Below are 19,849 nucleotides of genomic sequence, written 5' to 3' on the forward strand. Positions count from 1 at the left end.
TTATTATTTTATTATTTCCCTTCTACGTGACTTTACCGAAAGAACCAAGAAGATGAATCCCTGCAGTCACGAAAGCTTTAAATCGAAAGTTGGATTTGTTCTCCACATTCACAGGGGGTCTAAGTTAGCGTTTTCAAAGTGTGAAAATTTCCCAAAGCTCGTTACAACGATCCACATGGATTGATTGCTTCGAGTCGTTTAATAAAAAAAAACTCTTCAAAATCGTTTACACAAACCAAACCGAGAAATAAACATGCACAATTAGAAACGAGCGTTCGATGCATTTATTGTTTTTTAAAGCGCTTATTTTTCTATGTTTTACCAATACAATCAAAAGATCAATTATAATTGCTCCCATTTCTTCAAATGCAATTTCTCCAGTTAACATTGTTCAAATTAAGCAATAAATTGTGTGGGTTTTAGAAAGATTGCATGCAGGTTTTTAGAAACGATTATAGGCTCCCTGCTGATCCCATGAGCGAGGTACACGGTGCATCACTGCACATTACAACCAGAGGCCCATTCCCGCCCGAGCAAAGACTCCGGCGTTAAAATAAAACCTCCCCAAATTTCCCATTTACTATACGCAACTATTACGAAGGGTCGCAGCGTGCATAAGAATTTATCAAATATTATTATGCTTCAGAAAAATATGCGGCGATTATTGTGAAGATCAGGGTGGCGATGAAGCCGTTTCCCCTGATGAGGCCGGGTGGTGAATCACCAGGGCTCCGCTTGCTTCTCGCTCACAAACCGCCCGTGGGGCTCGCCGGCTCCCGGAGGCAACAGCGCCAGGAAGAGCGGCGTCTCCGCCCCCTCCTCGGGGCTCTTTGGGGCTTTTGGTCCAGCCATGTCTGTGCGCACCCAGCCTGGGCGGACACAGATAGTTACAGACATTAGGCTGTGTACAGATGCGCGAAGCACTCAAACGTTACGAGAAGCTCGGTGTACACGTGCAGCCTTAGGCAGCAGTAGCAGCAGCATGTCCGTATAAAGCGCGCCATCGTTACAATAAATAATGGGAGCAATTAATACTTGGCAAAGCTGTTTAACCCTGGTGGAGCGCTGTTTTTTTTTTGCATTGGCTGCGCCGAGACGGAGAGCGTTGCACGAGGCTTCAAAGGCTTCGCCAACACGCGAATGGCTCCTAATAACTTTCCACGCCCAACATGAACACACGGATAAGTGGTACTGTAGAGAAGTGCATGTGCACATGTACTCGTACCCATGGAGTTATATCGAAGTAGTGATGAATTAGAAAGTGAGGCTTATGATGCACGATTGATTTTTGGGTTCGGGCACATTTCTGTTTCGAGATCCTCCATCACTTGACAACCAAATTAGATTTTCACGTGGTGTACACACATTTAATTCCCCAATTACTGGTGCTTCAGCTCATTGACCGTTAAGATGACTGTTAAGATAAACTATAATGTCCACAACCGAACTTCGCCATGAGATGCGACATTGCGCTTAAAACTGAATCATCTTCAGGACAAGTTCCAGGAATTCAGAATAAAATCCAGAAAGTCACCTGACTCGGCTTCTTAAATAGGTGTCATGACCTCACAAAACACCCAATAAGATTTAAACTAGATATAAACCATATTTATATCTAATTTAAAATTAATCTGAGCTAACGATTAACAGTATCCACGTTATTAATTAACACTCAATATGAATCCTATTCTGTTGTACATGTCATTGCCCCCAAAGAAGTGTACTCAGGCTTCAGTTGTTCACGCTATGGGTTCCACAATCCTAGACCTTTAGTCACGACTTTCAGATGACTTCTGCTCAGATGTTACCCATCTTCCACACACAGAGTGTTTGGGAGATACACTATGCCATATAGGCAGCAACGTGCGGAATGCCGTTTGCTGCGTGAGGTCGGGTCAATATGAGTATTTTATTATCACAGTCAGGGGTCGTGGTTATGGACTACATAAGCCATCAAAATCAGCAGTTCAGACGAGGTCACTTCTTTCAACATCTGTCATCCTCATTGCAGGAGAAGCCAAGGTCAGTGTGTGGTAGTCTAGCACAGTCGGGCCTGTCAGATGGGGCCCGATAGCTATGCCCTGCATCCTAGCGTCTCTTTGTGTATCTCTGCATTTGTCCCCATCTCAGCGGATCTGTTTCAGTAATTGCGTCTGGTATGTCTGTAACTATATCGTTTGTGCGCATCTCTCAATATTTGCCTTTGTGCATTGCCCGCGCTGATTCTATCACTGTCGCTCTATCTCTCACGTGTCCCTGTGCATCCCGATGTTTATTCTTAGTGAGCTTCTGTCTCTCTCTACTCCAAGAAAATATTTTTTTTCTTCTTCCTCAAGGTGCATCCAGACCATCTGTGAATTCAAATGCTATCAGCAATGTAAGTCACAAACTTGTATAACGATAGCAAGCAGCCTTGTATAAAAGTGCAAAAGTTGTAATCAGATATAAAAAGGAGTATAATTACATAATTTATCTGCACAGGGTGTGAAGAAAGAGGCAACGTGCTTCGTGCGGAAGGTGAGCACGGAAAACATTTGCATGCAAAGAGATGCAAGCGGCAAGAGTGAGTTGATCGTAAAACAACGACCTCCGTTGACTAAGCACCTGATTGGGATGGCATCTCAAGACACCGTGCAAAGCGAGGAAGGACTCAGCTGGGTGTGAAAAACTTGGCAAGCCAATAATAAGAACGGGCAGGATTAATGCGAGGGACTTAAGACGAGTGCTGATTACAGAAGCACCTGCGCAAGAGGCAGAGAGAGTCACAGAGCTGGATCGTCAGTAAGGCAGACAGCTTTTGATTGGATTCTGCCAAGAAGTGTGACTCTTGACTTTGACGCATCACCCCGCACGTGGAAGGAGTACTCCAGTCTGGGCGAGACTGGTGGATTGTAGTTAGAGGAGGCACTGCTTCCTAAACAGATTATTTTCTTGAGATACGACCCCAAGCTGCTGTTATATGTTTGTGTCTCTTCCTCTTTGGCTGTACGTCTCCGTATGTATCGCACAACTGTTTATTTATGTCCGTGTCTGCAAGTCTCTCTGCCGCTTTCTCTTTATCTCCCACATTCCCGTCTCTGGCAACACTTTCAATGTTGCTGTCTTTCAATAGCTCCGTCTCCCTCCGAGTGTCTATCTTGACTTCCCGTCTCTCTCTGTCCTCTCACAGCCTCAATAACCAAATTGCAGTACTTCTAAACCTTGAGAAAATAAATAGAAAATAATAATGACCGTAAGGATGCATTTCCGAATTGTGTTCAATGTAATGCCTCGGTTTTCATGTGCTTGACTGTGCAGGGGAGCACTTTGGCGCAAACTGTTTAGGCAAGTTGCGCATCTGAACCGAGACACTCACTATAGACGAATTCACTTCCACTGGACACTTGCTCTGCCGACTCCCTCGCTTTATCCTAATCGCACATAAATACGCACTTGTTTTTAAGGGCTTATTTTTTTTTCTTGAATTGTTTTGGGGTTGAATGTATCGGTGTGAGCCTGAAGGTGTGTTTTGTACAGTGCCTTGTGATTGGTGCTTTAAAATCAGAACTAAGATGCAAGTTCATGGTTACATTTGCAATGAATTAGTCTCTACAATGTCGTGAACAAGATCATGCCTCAATGTAGCAAATCAGAGCATATCCTTACTTTCTAACCGTATTTTACACATACCTGGACAGCAAGCATTCAGCAAGATGTTGTCATTCGGTCGATTACGACTTAATTCTCTTGCATGGATGAGTGACATCACAGTAACCCCGATTTTGGACACTCCGTAGGCCGAATTCGCCCATCCGTTGTCTTGGTGCCGTCCTTGCTTTAAGACAGATGACAATCACTCGGTGGTAAGTAAAAAGTGCTATAATGTGGTTAACAAGCAGATTTGTGTTTGCACAAACACGCAAAATGTATGGTATATTCTCAAACCAAGAAGACTAATTCCTGGCAACAAATGCACAGTGTGCATAATTAAGCGTCATGCTCCCTCGTTATGAAAGGGCAATGATTACGGCACAGACACAGTTCATCCACTCAGCGGAACACATCACGGGCAGAGACAACGTCCGCTCAATCCTCGCAGTGGCTTTTGGCTAGCCATCGAACAAAGAAGGTCACCGCTTCGCATGCTTTGAGATGCGCTTCTGCGGACGTCTGGAACGCTCTTCCTTCGGATATTAGGTAGCCACTGGAGCTATGCACTTTTAAATCTAGATTGCCAACTAATTTATTTAAAATTTATGTTTGTGTTTAGTTTGTTGTCCTTCTTCCGCACCTCCGGTTAGCACGGTTGGATACGTACGGTGCGAAAGAAGTTTAACATACATACATACGTTTAACGTAAATCCTGGATCACTCGCACTCTTGCTTTCGCAACAGAGGTAAGCCCTACGTGTTTTTGCAGTCTGATGGGCAAATAGATATTGTGCTTACTCCATCAAACTTCCAGAGACTTAGATTATTTGGAGATGCTACATAAGCGGTGGTGCAAAAGCACAATACAAAACTCACATTCGTCAAAAATACTGTGGCCTTAAAAGAAAACATTTCATATATATTTTTATTGAAGGCTTAAATAAGTAACTTGGGAAGTCGCAATGAAACATGAATTATCCATCAATGTACTCTATTAATACTGTATTTTAGAACACTGCAATGTCTCGTTACTAAGTATGACTGACACAGGCTATAGCACTTACTGCCCTGTTTTACATCGTGTTACATTTACAAAACACAGTGAATGTGGACTTGTGATCTTTTCACATTCATCCCACTGTATTTACATACCCATGCGAAAACCCAAATTCACTTCCTCAAGAAGCTATCAGCAGCCATTTATAGCAACCCAATCCGCTGCCTATTGGGGCATCAGAGCCAATCACAGCGATCTGATCCGCTGCATATCGGGGTTTTGGCATCAGAGCCAATCACAGTGATCTTGTCCGCTGCCTATCGGGGTTTCGGCATCAGAGCCAATCACAGCGATCTGATCCGCTGCATATCGGGGTTTTGGCATCAGAGTCAATCACAGTGATCTGATCCGCTGCCTATCGGGGTTTCGGCATCAGAGTCAATCACAGTGATCTTGTCCGCTGCCTATCGGGGTTTTGGCATCAGAACCAATCACAGTGATCTGATCTGCTGCCTATCGGAGCATCAGCAGCCAATCACAGTGATCTTGCAAGGATGGTTCTGCACTGTGATGGTAAGCCCAAGAGATGAAACATTCTCATCAGAGGCAAATCTGTGACAAAGCCTAGTAAAATGTTTAATAACAAGACTGTTTACAATGGGTAATATAAAAACTAAGATGAATTAATAATAATTTATGATCCTTATCAAAAAGCAACATATCAACTTATCGACGTTGCGTGCGATAGCTACGTGACGCTACGTCCGGTAGGGACCAGAAATGATGGCCTAAGCAAGGCTGCACTGCTGCAGATTTGTGCTTGCCGGTGTGTGCAGCCGATGCAGCTGTGCAGCTGCTGAACGTCGACGAGTCTCAACACCTGAGGTCGTCTCAGGCCAGCATTTCCCGCTTCGCCTGTGCCTACAACACACGTGAGGGGCCAGGCCTCAATCTCCCTCAAGCTCTTGTCGTGTGGACATGCACAGCGCCTGAGCGCGCTGGCCTATCTGACAGGTCTCTGAGGCATAATCAATTAGATCTAGATTAAATACTACAAGGTTAGTCAGGCAGGCCATCAGTGCACTGACATGTATATGGGAGTGAACTATATATAGAGATTGCACCTTTCATTCAAAGAATCAAAATATTTATTTGGATTGGAGGAATCCGATGCGCTATAAAGCTACTTTTTACAGATGTCCAGTAGTTTCACAGATGTCCAAAAGGAGTGTGGCCGTAAGATAGCTGCATCTAATTAGTTGTAATATTTGCTGGGAATCCTAATTATTAGAATGTAAAATACAAGACAAAATATAACATGTTCAAAATGTATGTCGTCAAAATGCAGAATTATCATCGCCACAAAACTTTATATCGATGAGGGAAAGAAGTCAACTTACCTTTGCGTCTTCGACGAAGTGATTCATCAGCTCGGTGAGTTCCTCTTCGGTGATCGTTTCACTGCGAAGCTGGGCCTGGAGCTCAGCGCTGCAGGCAGCCAGCGCGCGTTTACTCTGCAAACTGGACACGTTCACCACACGTCCTCCAGGGCGCACCAGCTTCAGGAGAACCTTCGACACCGCCAGCGTCCCAAAATAGTTGGTTTGCATCGTTACCTCCGCCTGTGTTCCAAACGGTGTCGTGTCAGCCACTAGTACAAGGAACAAAACACATGTAATTTAGCGATACACCGCACGAACAATAACAAAAATTACCAAAAATCTCAAACAAGACACTCTGGAATAAAGTCATGAATAGTGAAGCTACTGCTGTTCTGTTCATGGCAACAGCAAACTAAGTGTGTCAATTTTGGAGGTTCTCCATTTATAATCTCAATTCCAATTGAACAACAAAAGTACTAGGATCACGTTGCTTCCAGGATTGTCTTGAATAATGAGATTTTATTTAGACAGAGAAATCTCAATAAGTTTAAGGCCATCAGGAGGGTCATGATGCATGGAAGTTTTGCCATGAAATTGTAAAGCAATGCTCAATGTTTCGCACTCTTATAACCAACGCCAACATTCTGATAATAAGCAGCGATGGCGAGATGTTAACTCCCTTGCCTGGCATACAAGAGGTCGTGGGTTCGATCCCGACCCCGACGCCTGTATATTTGGAGTTTGCACGTTCTCCCTGCGGTCGCGTGAACTTTTCTCCGGGTCCTACGGTTTTTCCCTAAACATTTAGAATCAACACGAGTTCAGAGTATTTGGCTGCTATAAATTTCCACATAAGCCACTTCGTTGAGCTGTCATTTTTAACCAAGTCTCTCTTGAAAAAAAGAGCTATACCATAAACCCTCGCTATGCGCAAGTTTTGCATACTCGCGAGTTACTAAATGCATTACCATTCCCCCCCCCCATTTTTCCCCTTTGAACAAGGTTTCTGCATTTGCGAGCATTTTCAAGAACGTAACCCTCGCAAATAGAGGGTTGACTGTATAGCGCAGTGGGCCTTACCTGGTAAAAGAGAAACGTTTAAAAAAATGTAATAGTTTTAATTTAACCCAACTCTACTGGATATTGCAACAATGGCATGGATAGAATGGGTCTTGAAAAGTCGAGAGCGTCATTGGATGCCGAACGAATTTTTGCTATCCTGCGGGGAAGTGAATGCAACAGACGACTCTTGACCATTCGGTTGGCTGTTTGACGTTTGCAACATAGCGGAACACATTGTCAAGAGTTCAATAACAATGCTTTACTTCCTAGTTTGTTCGGAAAAAATGAACCAAAAAAAATATATTTTTGTTGACGAGTGGTAATTTCATAACAACACATTCAAGTATTGGGATCCACATTGTATCATTTATGTAGCAGTCTTGGCTTTTGCTTCACTGCGATACCATCAATGGACTTTCCAAAGAGCCTATTCACACAGCATGGGCCTAATGAGTGAACTAGCTCCTGTACCTATCCAATTCTCTTAATACCATTCACGCCACACGTCATCCGAATAACGAATAAACATTTCCCACACAGATTGGTTATTGCAGCGAGCGCAATAACCATTAAATACGTGCCGTCTGCTTCACAGTCAACGTTAAAGATCCCCTGACGTCATTCGAAACGAGTATTCCGTGCTGGCGTCTTGGGTCCCAATTTGGCAAATGACTCAATTGGGATTACACATGGCAGTAATTGCCCCCTACTGGTAGACTAATGCCCGCTTGCAGATCAGGTGTGCCGAGTCACTTCATGCTGTACTGGGACAGCTGCCACTTTCTCACGTGTGCAGCAGACGAGATGCAAGTCACCGTTTACTGCGTTGTAAAGCACTGAACGGCGCTCTATCAAAAACAAGTCACTCTCATAAATCATCATCATTGCCACATATTGCAATGCCTGGAAAATTGACATCAGTCTATCCATATACACTTCATATGTTATGAATAAATACCGACAAAGCTCCTAATCTGACTGCTATAAAAAAAAAAACCCTACCACAACAGCGTTTACAATGCCAATTCCCAGACCTATTGTAATTTTTTAGTAAGACTGACAACACACACTTTTGAAAAAAGTGCTTTTATTGAAAAATACTAAATTACCATGAGGCTGCCTGCGTGGCTTCGAGACGCGCGTTGAGGTGCGCACGCCTGCGGATGTCGGTGCCTGGCAGAGCCAGCGCATAGTGGGCCACGCGCGCTCGGGGAAGCGTGCCTCCCGGCTCGAGGAAACGTGTGCACACAAACGTGTGTGCACGTTTGCGTGTCGGCGTGTTTCCACACGAGCGCTTCTGGACCGCCCAATCCTCCAAACAAAGTGGAGGCTCGCTTAATCGACTGGGCCTGTCTGCCATCTTTTAGTTGTCCTTGAAGAAGATGGATGAAAGCAGTCTCTTAAAATTACGAGCCACGTTCACTCATCGGTCTCGACGTGACATCCTGCCTGCTCTGATGAATGAAAACTCTCCTCTGCTTTCAAGCCCTTGACAGAATGACTCTAAAATAGTAAATTCTGTCGATTTGCCATTCAAACATGGAAAATAAGTAGCTTCGGGATAATCATGTTCTGTTAAAACAGCCAACTTTTTTTAATTACACAACAAAAAGATTGATATTTCAAGGCATATCCAAGTAATTAAGCAATGCCCTCAACCACACAATAGAGATGCTGCATACATGTTTAATTAAAAACATAATGGGCTGGTGTAAGCAATATTCCCTTCAGATAAATATGAAAACATCATTTGCAGTTATTTGGGACTCGTTAACAGCTGGTCGGAATATCATCGAACAGGGAACATTGCAGGCTATAAAAGACCGATCATGCAGAGACCCTAGACTTTGGACATCACCCTGGACTCAAATCTGTTTTGTTCAATCATGATACAGTCAAATCTGAAAAATGTAATCTGGGTCGACTGCTTGTTTGTTAAACATCCTCTGCCAAGGGTTGAGACGATCCTCTTGGCTGCTTCTACTGAGGCTCTATTATCACAAAATATGTTTTTTTCCCTGGGTCTTTCTGCAAAGGGACTCAAGAGGTAACCAGATGCACAGCTCTGAAGCACACCTTATTTTAAAATGCTGGGATCAGGTGACTCCTCTCTGGAAAAAAATGCGCTGGATCCCGACATTTGAGATGCCAGTTATCGATCCCATTATAATCGCATGAAGTGCTCCGAGAATTGGCCTCTACTCAAAGTGTATTTCTATCATCGCCCAGTGAGGCAAATCATCTTCATGATCAGTACCCATGATCAATCCACTGCTGGATGACGGCCTCCCCCAAGAGTGAGGCAAACTCATTCTGGCGATCGCCAACTTCTCCACGAGTACCCAGAGACTTCCAAAAGCTGCTCTGTCTGCACACCTAACCATTCAATAGCTACCCTTAAGCCTTAGGCTTAAATCCAGGAAGCCGTTATGGATACGCGTCTCTGAAAATAAAGACAAAAGCACTCGATGGTCTGAATGTTGGGCGGCTAAGAACGTGGCAAACAAAACCATCATTGAGGACCCGAACATGGAAGTACCGATATTCTCTCAAGACAACTGTGGACCACACTGGCGCAGCATGGGAGATGCGCGTTGTCGTACACGTTGTTCCACAAATGGAATATCAAAGAATTGTCAAACTGCGACTGTGGAAAAGCCCAAACCATAAAACACATCACCGACAAATGCGCCATCCACGCACACCCTGGCGGTATTGCTGCGATCCACACAGCGTCTCCTGCTGCTTTAGATTAGTTGAAGCATTCAACTTTGACAAACTGTTTCTTCCCCCCCCCCCTCATGCCATACGAAAGAAGAAGAACCTGTGGTTCAGTCCCCAAATATAAATCAGTTTATGGCATTCTCGAGACTTTTTATTGCATACATCAGCTCGCCCGAGACAAATAGCATTGTAGCTGGTTTTGATGAAAAAGATGGGAAGTTTTGTTGGAATTGTTCCTACTACTAGCCCATTAGGAAAGTGTGTTTGTGGATTGGTTGTCATTTCTCCATGTGCCATAGTAGTTCTACAACCGCTGGTTCACTCATCCGGCCACTACTTTGTCTCGGCTGTGCTTTGGGATACGTTTAGAGTGAAGTACAGCATAAAAAGATAAGGATGATAATCAATCAAATGTATAAAATGTTCCTCTAAAACTTCTCGATTTTAGATTTTGTGTAAAAATATATATATAAATTATATGCTGTATTATTCTGCATGTTATGTTAAATGTGCAATCTTATTTAAATAATTTCAAATATCACTCATCACATTGCCAAAAACGTTACTTTTTATATCACAACAAAGGCATTAAATCATGAACTACAATTTGGAACTTAACCCGAATAAGAAAGGAAAAGATACCAGGCAGCTTTACTGCTTCGGAGAGTCGTGCTCATGTCAAGTCCTGCAGAGAGATTCTGGCTGTGAAGCTGGGAATCCACCCGTGATGAGATCTGAAGTGAACTGCAGTAGGTTGTCTCAACTGATCACCATCGGCTATATTGCGGTTTTGTTTAACTTGGCCCCACGCTACGGTTTAGAGAATTGCGAGACGATAGGAGATGCGGTTTTTTTAAACCACTGTTCAGAGCCAGACCTTTGGAAGTGGCTCGTTTTTCGAGATACAAGCAGGACAAAAACGGTGATACAATCCAAAAAAGGTGGTCAATAATACATTTAAATGTAATTGCATTTGGTAAAAACAATGGAATATTTATTTAGACTGGAGGAATCCGATGAGCCATGAAGCTCTTTTTCACAGATGTCCAGTAGGGACAGGGTGCAAAGTAGAGAAAAGGTAAGCAAGTCACGCAAAAAATATATAAATAGAAATAAAGTGTACGGGTGCAAATTGCATACGTACGTAAAATCCTACCGATTTTTCAACATAAATGCATGACAGAGAGGCCATGAGAAAGAGTCAAGCAAACTAGCCACACCGATCTGGACAGAATTGAAGTGATATACACTTTCAGCAGCAAGACTGAAATCAATGGCGCTGATATAACAATTATATAATCCTCAAATCATTAACAAAACACAGCATACATTTATGGAAACACCACACCCCAATGACAATATGAATGATCTTGGTCATGTTTTTCTCGAGTAAACTGACACTTTTGTATACTGCTCACCTTTGAACGCGATGCCGGCATTGTTAATCAAAACGTCGATGCCTCCGTACTTCTCGCGCACAAAGCCCTGCGAAGCTGTCGATGCTCTTCTTGTCAGTGATGTCCAGCTGATGGAACACTGCCTCTTGGTCCCCGTGAGTCAAGGTGGACAAGGCTTGGACGGCGCGCTGGCCATTTTCTTCGTTACGCGCCGTCAATAATATGTCTCCGGTCCACTTGCCGCAGAGCCCTTTCGCAACGGCCAAGCCAATGCCCTTGTTGGCGCCTGTAACGACCGCTACTTTCTTTAACATTTTTCTGTCAAAAGAGATTTACATTTCACATTTCATTATTGGCATTTTTTTTGGTTATAATTATTATTGAGAAATTTTTTTTTAACCATACCCACAAACGTAACAAAATATTAATTTATGGAAAAACACCATTGGCACTTTATCAGAACTGAATGCAACTAGAAATACACTTAACATGATCGTATCTTATCGTTGATGTATAATGCATGCGCAATGTTTATTACGAAGGTCATTGGGGTGCATTGGCAGTGCTAAGCATCACCGGGCTACGGGAAGTTTTTCTCGCCACCACTGTCTGGATGTGCTTGTTCAGTCTGTTCATGATAGGTCACAGATACAAGCACAGGCAGAGCCAGTGGGGGGGGGGGGGGGGTGGCACGTGCCACCCCAATGATCCGATCCAAATCCCTAATTTCGATCGGATCATTGGGGTTTATTCGTAATAAATTGGCATTTTGCGACCCCCACTGCCACTGTGTAGCATAGTATTGTGCCAGGGACTCTATGAGATGATAGGACAATAGTCTGAGTCCATAATTGGCAATAAGTAACGGCAAAGTAGTTATAAGCGACTCACAGAATTGTGCGCAGTTGTGTATACAGTACACGACTTCCCTGAAGGCATTCACCTTCAGCGAACGCGATGCCGATCACACACGGTTCGAATTCGACCCTCGATCGATGGCTGCGCCATCGCCGCACACGCGTCAAATAAAAAGCAAGGGACAAGTCCATACTTACTAACAACTCCTATCATTTTTCATTGCTGGAGGGGTTGCCACCCCCAACTGAAAATCCTGACTCTGCCATTGGTTACAAGTATCAAACATAATTCTGAATAAACATGCTTATATCGAATGGACTGCCTTAAGGCAGCTGAATATAGATGGTTTTTTTAATGACCAGGACACAAATTGCCTAGTTGAAGTTGGGCCCAGTCAGGGTCATAAGCCTTATATAATACAATCCTTGTTTTAAGTTTGGTTAATGGCTGTTACTTAGTTTTATAGATTTTCCAATCAGTGGCATTTAAAAAAAAAAATGTGTGGCTTGAAATCATAATTCCACCACGTTGGGCAAAATGAGCATGTTGCTACAGTGAGTGCAGCCTCTGCTCAAGTTCAGCACATTGTGGGTGACCGATCACTAAGGGGGAATGGCTCTTTGCAATCGCCCTCCTCACCTGCTTCTACCTGCCCACCTCTTTGCTCCATCTCCCCACGTATGATCTCCCCGTCTGCCAGGCCAATTCCCCTCATTCACATCGTGTCAGCGTGTCTCATCTCTCTTGCCTCTATTTCATTTTACACCATGTCTTAACAACAATCCTCTCACCTCCTCTCACCTCACCTCCCTCATGGATTTTCCTGTCTGTCGTGTCTCGTAAGTATCTCTGCTCACTGCCAGTCGGCACCCCATCCCCATTAGAGTGCCCAATTGCCAGTGCGGGTCTCCCCGTCAGATCACACCTCCACCTGCCAGAGCCTTCTGACCACATTAGATGCCGGCACTGGCCATTCACCTCATTGGGTATATTTAGCTGAAAGCAAACCTCTCCTGAGTGCATACCCAGAGTAGAGGAAGCTCGGCTGAGTGATGCAATGGGACCGGACTGTCCCATGGAAGACTCATGAGAGGTGATGATGGTGATGATTAGAGGGGGGCATGTGGGTGACTCACAAGTGATCTGGATCCGCTCTTCAAAAGCTGGAGTTCTCCACACCCTGGCCCAACACAACATAGGACAAACTTAGATGGGTTTGACGCAGCAATACAATATGAGCAGATGTTCACTTCACAGTCTCAATTCAAAGTTTTTCTGTGTGTAAATGAGCATTAGAGCAGCATTCCACATTCATATGGTGGGGACATGTTCATAATAAACTTTTCTGGGTTAGATCGCGTTATTTATAATGTGTCGTAACCATCCACCACCCGACATGGCCAATCAGCAAAAAAAGTGTCACGTTGACAAAAGACAAATAGTTCACTACTTTAGCCCACCGGTGTGTTGTAGAGTGAAACCACAAGATTTACAATGTTTGAGTACGACGTTTCGCTAGTAATTGCATCCAGCATCATCGGGCAATTCGCCAAATGCTGGATGCAATTGCTGATTGGCCGTGTCGGGTGGTGGAGGGTTACGACACATTTATAAAAACGCGATCTAACCCAAAACGTTTATTATGAATAATATTGGTCGCGAAAGCCTACGTGTTAAACAGGGGACATGTTGATTCACAAGATAACCACAATTAACTTCCCACAAAGTGTTATTCATTTTATAGATCCTAGAGGAATAATGGGCTGTGTCGAACTGACAACCATCCAAATGAGTCGAAATCTGCTCAGAGCTACCCATATGCAGCGTGCCCCATGTTGTCCTCTTCCTCTCCGTGATCTGAACACATGTAATTTTTTTCATAATTGATTTCTGGGTGAGGCCAAGCAATGATATGGGTAATCTAAGTCGTAAGACCTTCCAAACAAATTCAATCGTCACACGTACATGTGCTAAACGTTCCAATTATTGTTTAAGCTCACCGTGTCGTTCATAGCAAATCTCACAACCAAATTTTGCGATTAGATTCGCGAAGTCCGACACGGCGCCAATCGACGCCGTTTTGGCTTCACAGTAATTCCTGCATTACGTCCGTACGAAATAGGAACCGTTTAATTTCAATGACTGCAACATCAAAGGAATCATGGCTTATTTAAAACCAGAAAAGCCAAAACAACTGCGTCTGCCAACAAGATGTATTACCGTCACATGGATGCCATCTATCTGCAGCCTGAAGTTGTCGGCTCTTAATCTCGCACTGATTCACTCTGGAATTCCCTTCCATGGTCTCTTTTGCGAAGCTCTTCGGGAACAAAAACGTTGCTCAATTCGAGAAACGCGTTAACTTCTCACCTGTTGCAACACCTAAAGCGATGTTTGTTGATGGCAGTTGAACGCTTTGAACCTCTCACTTTTGAATGTTTTTGTATCCTTACAAAAGCCCAAGTGTTAAATGTTATGTTAATGATTAACCACTTACACAACCGTTGCTTAACCGACTGGCTCCGTCGAGTCGCATACACGCTCCCAGTGTGACCCCTTATCCAGGCCTTCACAAACAGCGCCATACGACACACCCTGGCAGTACATGTGCAGTACTAATGCAGTACTGTAACTATACATATGCAGTACGCTGTTTCAGTGTTACAATAATGCATATGCACTGTGTAACAGTGCACTGTGTAAAAGTGCATAGGCGGTAGAGTAACACGGAAACTCAGAGTACTGCATGTACGGTATTGTGCAACCACTGTTACAGAACACATTTATTATGGTCTTAGGACACATCAGGAACTATTGTACTTCTAATTTTACACACAAACTGTGACAAAAAAACACATAGGATGAATAATTGTACAATTATCCCAATGGGATTGTGAATATCATACTTCACACCACGCCGGTCGGTGAAGGTTGGCGAAGGCAAGAAAGATTAGATTTTAAAATAGAGTAAAAAAAAAAGTAAAGATTTTTTTTTATTTTAGCAGGTAAGGTCCACTGGGCAATGTAGCTCTTTTTCAGAGGCGACCTGGCCACAAATGATAGCTCAACGCAGTGGCTTATCACATGGAAATTGATAGCAGCCAAATACTCTGAACGCGTGTTGATTATAAATGCGGAAAGAAAAACCGGAAGACCCGGAGAAAAATCCACGCGACCACGGGCAGAGAGAGACAAGCAAACTCCAGATAGCAAGCCGGCGTCAAGGTCGGGATCGAACCCACGACCTCCTGTATACCAGGCGAGGTAGTTAACATCTCCTAGCCACCGTGATGATGATGAGAGACACGCAAACTCCAAATATACAGCAGGCGTCAGGGTCGGAATCGAACCACGACCTCCTGTATACCAGCGAGGTAGTTAACATCTCCTAGCCACCGTGATGATGATGAGAGACACGCAAACTCAAAATATACATGCGTCAGAGTTGGGATCTAACCTACGACCTCCTGTAGAGCAGGCGAGGTAGTTAACATCTCCTAGCCACGTGATTATTATGAGAGACACCGCAAACTCAAAATATACATGTGTCAGGGTTGGGATCTAACCTACGACATCCTGTAGACCAGGCGAGGTAGTTAACATCTCCTAGCCAACGTGATGATGATGAGAAACGAGTAAAATTCAAAATATACAGCAGGCGTCAGGGTCGGGAGTGAACTTACGACCTCCTGTAGACCAGGCGAGGTAGTTAACATCTCCTAGCCACCTTGATGATGATGAACCTACGTCCTCCTGTAGACCAGGCGAGGTAGTTAACATCTCCTAGCCACCGTGATGATGAGAGACACCGCAAACTCAAAATAAACATGTGTTAGGGTTGGGATCGAACCTACGACCTCCTGTATACCAAGCGAGGTAGTCAACATCTCCTAGCCACTGTGGCGTCCGAACAGTCGAAGTTGCCCCATTGTAGGGGCAGCACGAGCTGGAAGACTCCAAATGTTCGATCCCAACCCTGACACATATTTTGAGTTTGTGTTGTCTCTCTCTCTCATCATCATCACGGTGACTAGGAGATGTTAACTACTTCGCCTGGAATACAGGAGGTCGAGGGTTCGATCCCAACCCTGACACATGTTTATTTTGAGTTTGTGGTGTCTCTCTCTCATCATCATCACGGTGACTAGGAGATGTTAACTACCTCGCTTGGTATACAGGAGGTCGTGGGTTCGATCCCAACCCTGACACATGTATATATTGAGTTTGTGGTGTCTCTCTCATCATCATCACGGTGGCTTTGAGACGTTAACTACCTCGCTGTGGATTTCACACCTGATGATTGCTTGTGTTGCAGTCGAAACTGCAGTCGTGAGAATTTTTATTGTATATATTCGTATTATTTTATTATTTCCCTTCTACGTGACTTTACCGAAAGAACCAATAATATGAATCCCTGCTGCAGTCACGAAAGCTTTAAATGAAATAGTTTTAGTTGAGTGCGATAAGTTTACAGGTCACCTCGTGGTCGTACAACAAAAGGCAAAGCTCCCCCGTGTAGCCTCAACAGACGGCTGGGGCAAGAGGCGTTAGCGAGCACCACCTAGGGAGGCTACCGGGGCAAGGCACAGAAGGGGGTGGACTGCACGCCCGACCACCTTTGTCTCCCCCAGAGACCAGGTACTCATTTGAGGCTGAGTCGACCTAGGCAAGGTCCCGGGACCGGGTTCAGATGTGATAACGACGTCGCTGGAAAGATTAGTTGACGAAAGAGTTAAAGATTGTTAATGGTGATGATACCGGTGAGTTGTGAAGATGACGATATTAATGCTGATTGTGTTCATGACGATATAGATGTTATGTAAGGGTGGAGTTTATGATGTGATTATGGTGATGTGAATAGTGATGTGATTGTGATGTCAATGGTGATGTTATGATGCTGATTATGTGAATGGTGATGTGATTATGATGTGATTATGATGATGTGAATGGTGGTAGTGATGTGTGATGATGATGTGAATGGTGATGATAGTGATGTGATTATGATGTTGTGATGATGTGAATGGTGATGATGATATGGTGATGATGATGTGAATGGTGATGTGAATGGTGATGATGTGAATGGTGGTGATGTCGTGATTATGATGATGTTGTATTGATGATGTGAATGGTGATGATGATGTTGTGATGATGATGTGAATGGCGATGATGATGTTGTTGTGATAATGATGTGGTGATGGTGATGATGATATTATGATGATGATGTTGTGATGATGTGAATGGTGATGAGCGTGCGCCGCCTCACCGCAATCCTGAAACTCGGAAGAGGGGAGGGTCTCGGCAGCCAATCAGAGCGCGCGACTTGACGTCACCCCGCGAAGTCGAGACAATGACGTCATGGCGCGTTGATAAAGTGACGTCATGGCGCGTTGATAAAGTGACGTCAAAACATGTCGAGACAGTGACGTTAAAAACGTTGAGACAGTGGCGTTGTAGCGTAGCGAGATAGTTGCGTCATAGACTGTCGAATTTATCGTGACGTCATCGACGACAAGCTAGTGACGCCTTAGCGTAGCTATACAGTGGCGTCATAACGTGTCGAGTTTATCGTGACCTCATCCCGCGTGTCGAGGCGAGCGTGACGTCATCCGTTGAGTGCAGATGCGGCGACCGGTGACATCACCTCCACAATGGTCGTGTTAAAACAATTCAGCAAGATGATTCAACTGCTTCCCATATCTCTCCCTCCACGCAGCAAATATAATCATATACGCATTCATTTATTTTTAATAAAATAAAAAATATATAAAAGGCGACGTTTCTGGCAATTGCCCTTCACAGTACGTTGTCTGAAACGTCGCCTTTTAAGTTATTTTTGTTGGTTTTTTGACGAACGTGTTTGAGTTTGATTTTTTTAAATGTCATTTTGGGTCATTACTCAAACACACCGTGCCAACCCAGGCGGTTTAACCGTATTATTGTACTGGGACATTGAGTTTTCAGGTCCATACGGCGCACAGCCGTTTCAATACGGGCAATATTTACTGTCTATTTGTGTTTTTCCCTTGTGATGGGACTTTGCAGGATGAACGTTGAGATTTATAAGGGCACTGGGTGACCAATACGATCTGAATTGGTCTGTAAAAATGTTGGCACTGATGGTGTTTATGCATAAATGACTGGAGCGCAGCCGTGCAATTGGTGGTTTGCGTTGGAGGTGGTATCGTCGGTAGATCGGTCGGTCTGGTCACTGAACCTGTGGCTCCCGTGACCTGCAGGGCGACCCGAGCTCCACCATCAACACCCACGCTCACTGCTCGCCCTCCTCCTCCTCCCCCCACCACGTGCCGCCCTCTTCACCCATGTGCCGCACAGGGACAGCTGCCTTATACAAATAACTGCGGCTTGGGGGTCCCCTAGGTGTACAAAAAAAACTAAAAAATGCAGCTGTAGGTCATTGGAATGATTGAATACTAAACGACTAACTTTTTATTTTACCAGGTTAGGCCGACGGAGCTGTACAGCTCTTTTTCAGAAGCGACCTGGCCACAAATGATAGCAGCCCAACGAAGTGGCGTTATTGTCATCACGTGGAAATGTATAGCAGCCAAATACTCTCAACGCACGCTTCTAAAGTTTCTAAATGTGGTGGCAAAAACTGGAGGACTCGGAGATTTCCTGTAAGGCTTTGGGTTTCTCAGTACAGCATCCTGAAAATGCAAATCCGTACACAGTAAATCCTAAGAGCTGAGTTTTATTTTGCTTGCTCAAGCATCATAGGTGCTCGCTAACCGCACTTGCCCCGACATCGTGTCAAGAGCTATACGGGGGATCTTTGTCTTTGTGTGGAGCACAGTGGCGGGACACGCCCTCCATTCATTCCCCCCGGCAAACAATCGCACATCCCTCCGCACATCATCTTCATCATCATCATCTATCCACTTCATCTCTCTCACTGCCATCGTCAACCATGATCCTGTGGTGCGTCTGCTGCTTGCTGGACGCGATGGCGAGAGTTCTGGGAGTGCCCGGTAAGGCGCACGCATTCGCCCACAAGCAGAACGAGAGAGACATGTGTGCGTGCATCTCTCTCTCTGTCTCTCTGACTCTCATCTATACCGAACACAGAATATCGTGATCGTCGGCGTGGGGCGTCGTGGGGACAATGAGCCCCACAATAAATAATTGGACCCCCCCCCCCCCACTTCGCATAGCGAAGGGACAGGTATTGGGAGAGAATGCGTATTGCATTGTCTGGTTACTGGTTTATTGAGTGTGGTACATACGGACACGTGTTTGCTGGCATTTAAACCCCTACGCTGGGGATGACGGATGCGGCTGTGTGGGCCACTCTGCCTGCACGCTGAGTGGGCTATCGTGTGGAGCTGGTACTCTTGTTGAATCTGTGTAAGACGAATAGCCCAGCAATATTCCACGTCCCTTTAATGAGGATGTTAACGGAATTGCTCATATTCTAGCTGAGACGGTCGGCTTCGATTGTACAAATAGAAGTTGTTTCCTGCCCAAATGATTATGTATAATCAATGAGGTGGTGCTCATCTCCGATTAGCACGGCTGGCCAAGCACGGTGCAAAGGAAGTTCTCCAGTTTACGACCCTGAGCCGGTGATGTGGAAAATTATTTATTCCTATTGCCGTGGCGAGTTTATCCGTAGGACAACCAAAGTTTGACTCCCCCCCCCCCAATAAGTGGCACGGTACGGTACTTATTTTCATGACCTCCACATAGAGGGATAATTGGATAAGTTTCAAACCCCAACCAGAATTTGAACTCGCATCCTTCCGACTGACGAGTCGCTCGCTCTACCGCCGAGCTACCCA

General features: G+C 44.6%; 2 protein-coding genes across 4 annotated transcripts in view; one reads left to right on the forward strand and one right to left on the reverse strand.

The window, feature by feature from the left end:
* Positions 1-269: 269 nt before the first annotated feature.
* On the reverse strand, positions 270-17,409 carry LOC133350722 (carbonyl reductase [NADPH] 1-like). Its single transcript, XM_061565381.1, is given in 7 exon segments — positions 270-869; positions 3,670-3,814; positions 6,028-6,278; positions 11,214-11,283; positions 11,285-11,510; positions 13,187-13,230; positions 17,314-17,409. Coding segments are annotated over 5 exon segments (837 nt in total). The 5' UTR covers positions 11,507-11,510; positions 13,187-13,230; positions 17,314-17,409; the 3' UTR covers positions 270-720.
* LOC133350693 (disintegrin and metalloproteinase domain-containing protein 12-like) overlaps positions 16,583-19,849 on the forward strand; it is a 42,936-nt gene continuing 39,669 nt past the window's right edge. For 2 of the 3 annotated variants that reach the window (XM_061565331.1, XM_061565330.1), the window contains exon 1: positions 18,904-19,039. In XM_061565331.1, the coding sequence (XP_061421315.1) occupies positions 18,979-19,039 (61 nt within the window). In that variant the 5' untranslated portion in view covers positions 18,904-18,978. Of the gene's footprint in view, positions 16,689-18,903; positions 19,040-19,849 lie in introns of those variants that run through there. The other variant, XM_061565332.1, reaches the window with a different exon arrangement.

This window comes from Lethenteron reissneri, chromosome 34 (assembly GCF_015708825.2).
Source record: "Lethenteron reissneri isolate LAM-NWPU_2019-01 chromosome 34, ASM1570882v1, whole genome shotgun sequence".
Classification (NCBI taxonomy): Eukaryota; Metazoa; Chordata; class Hyperoartia; order Petromyzontiformes; family Petromyzontidae; genus Lethenteron; species Lethenteron reissneri.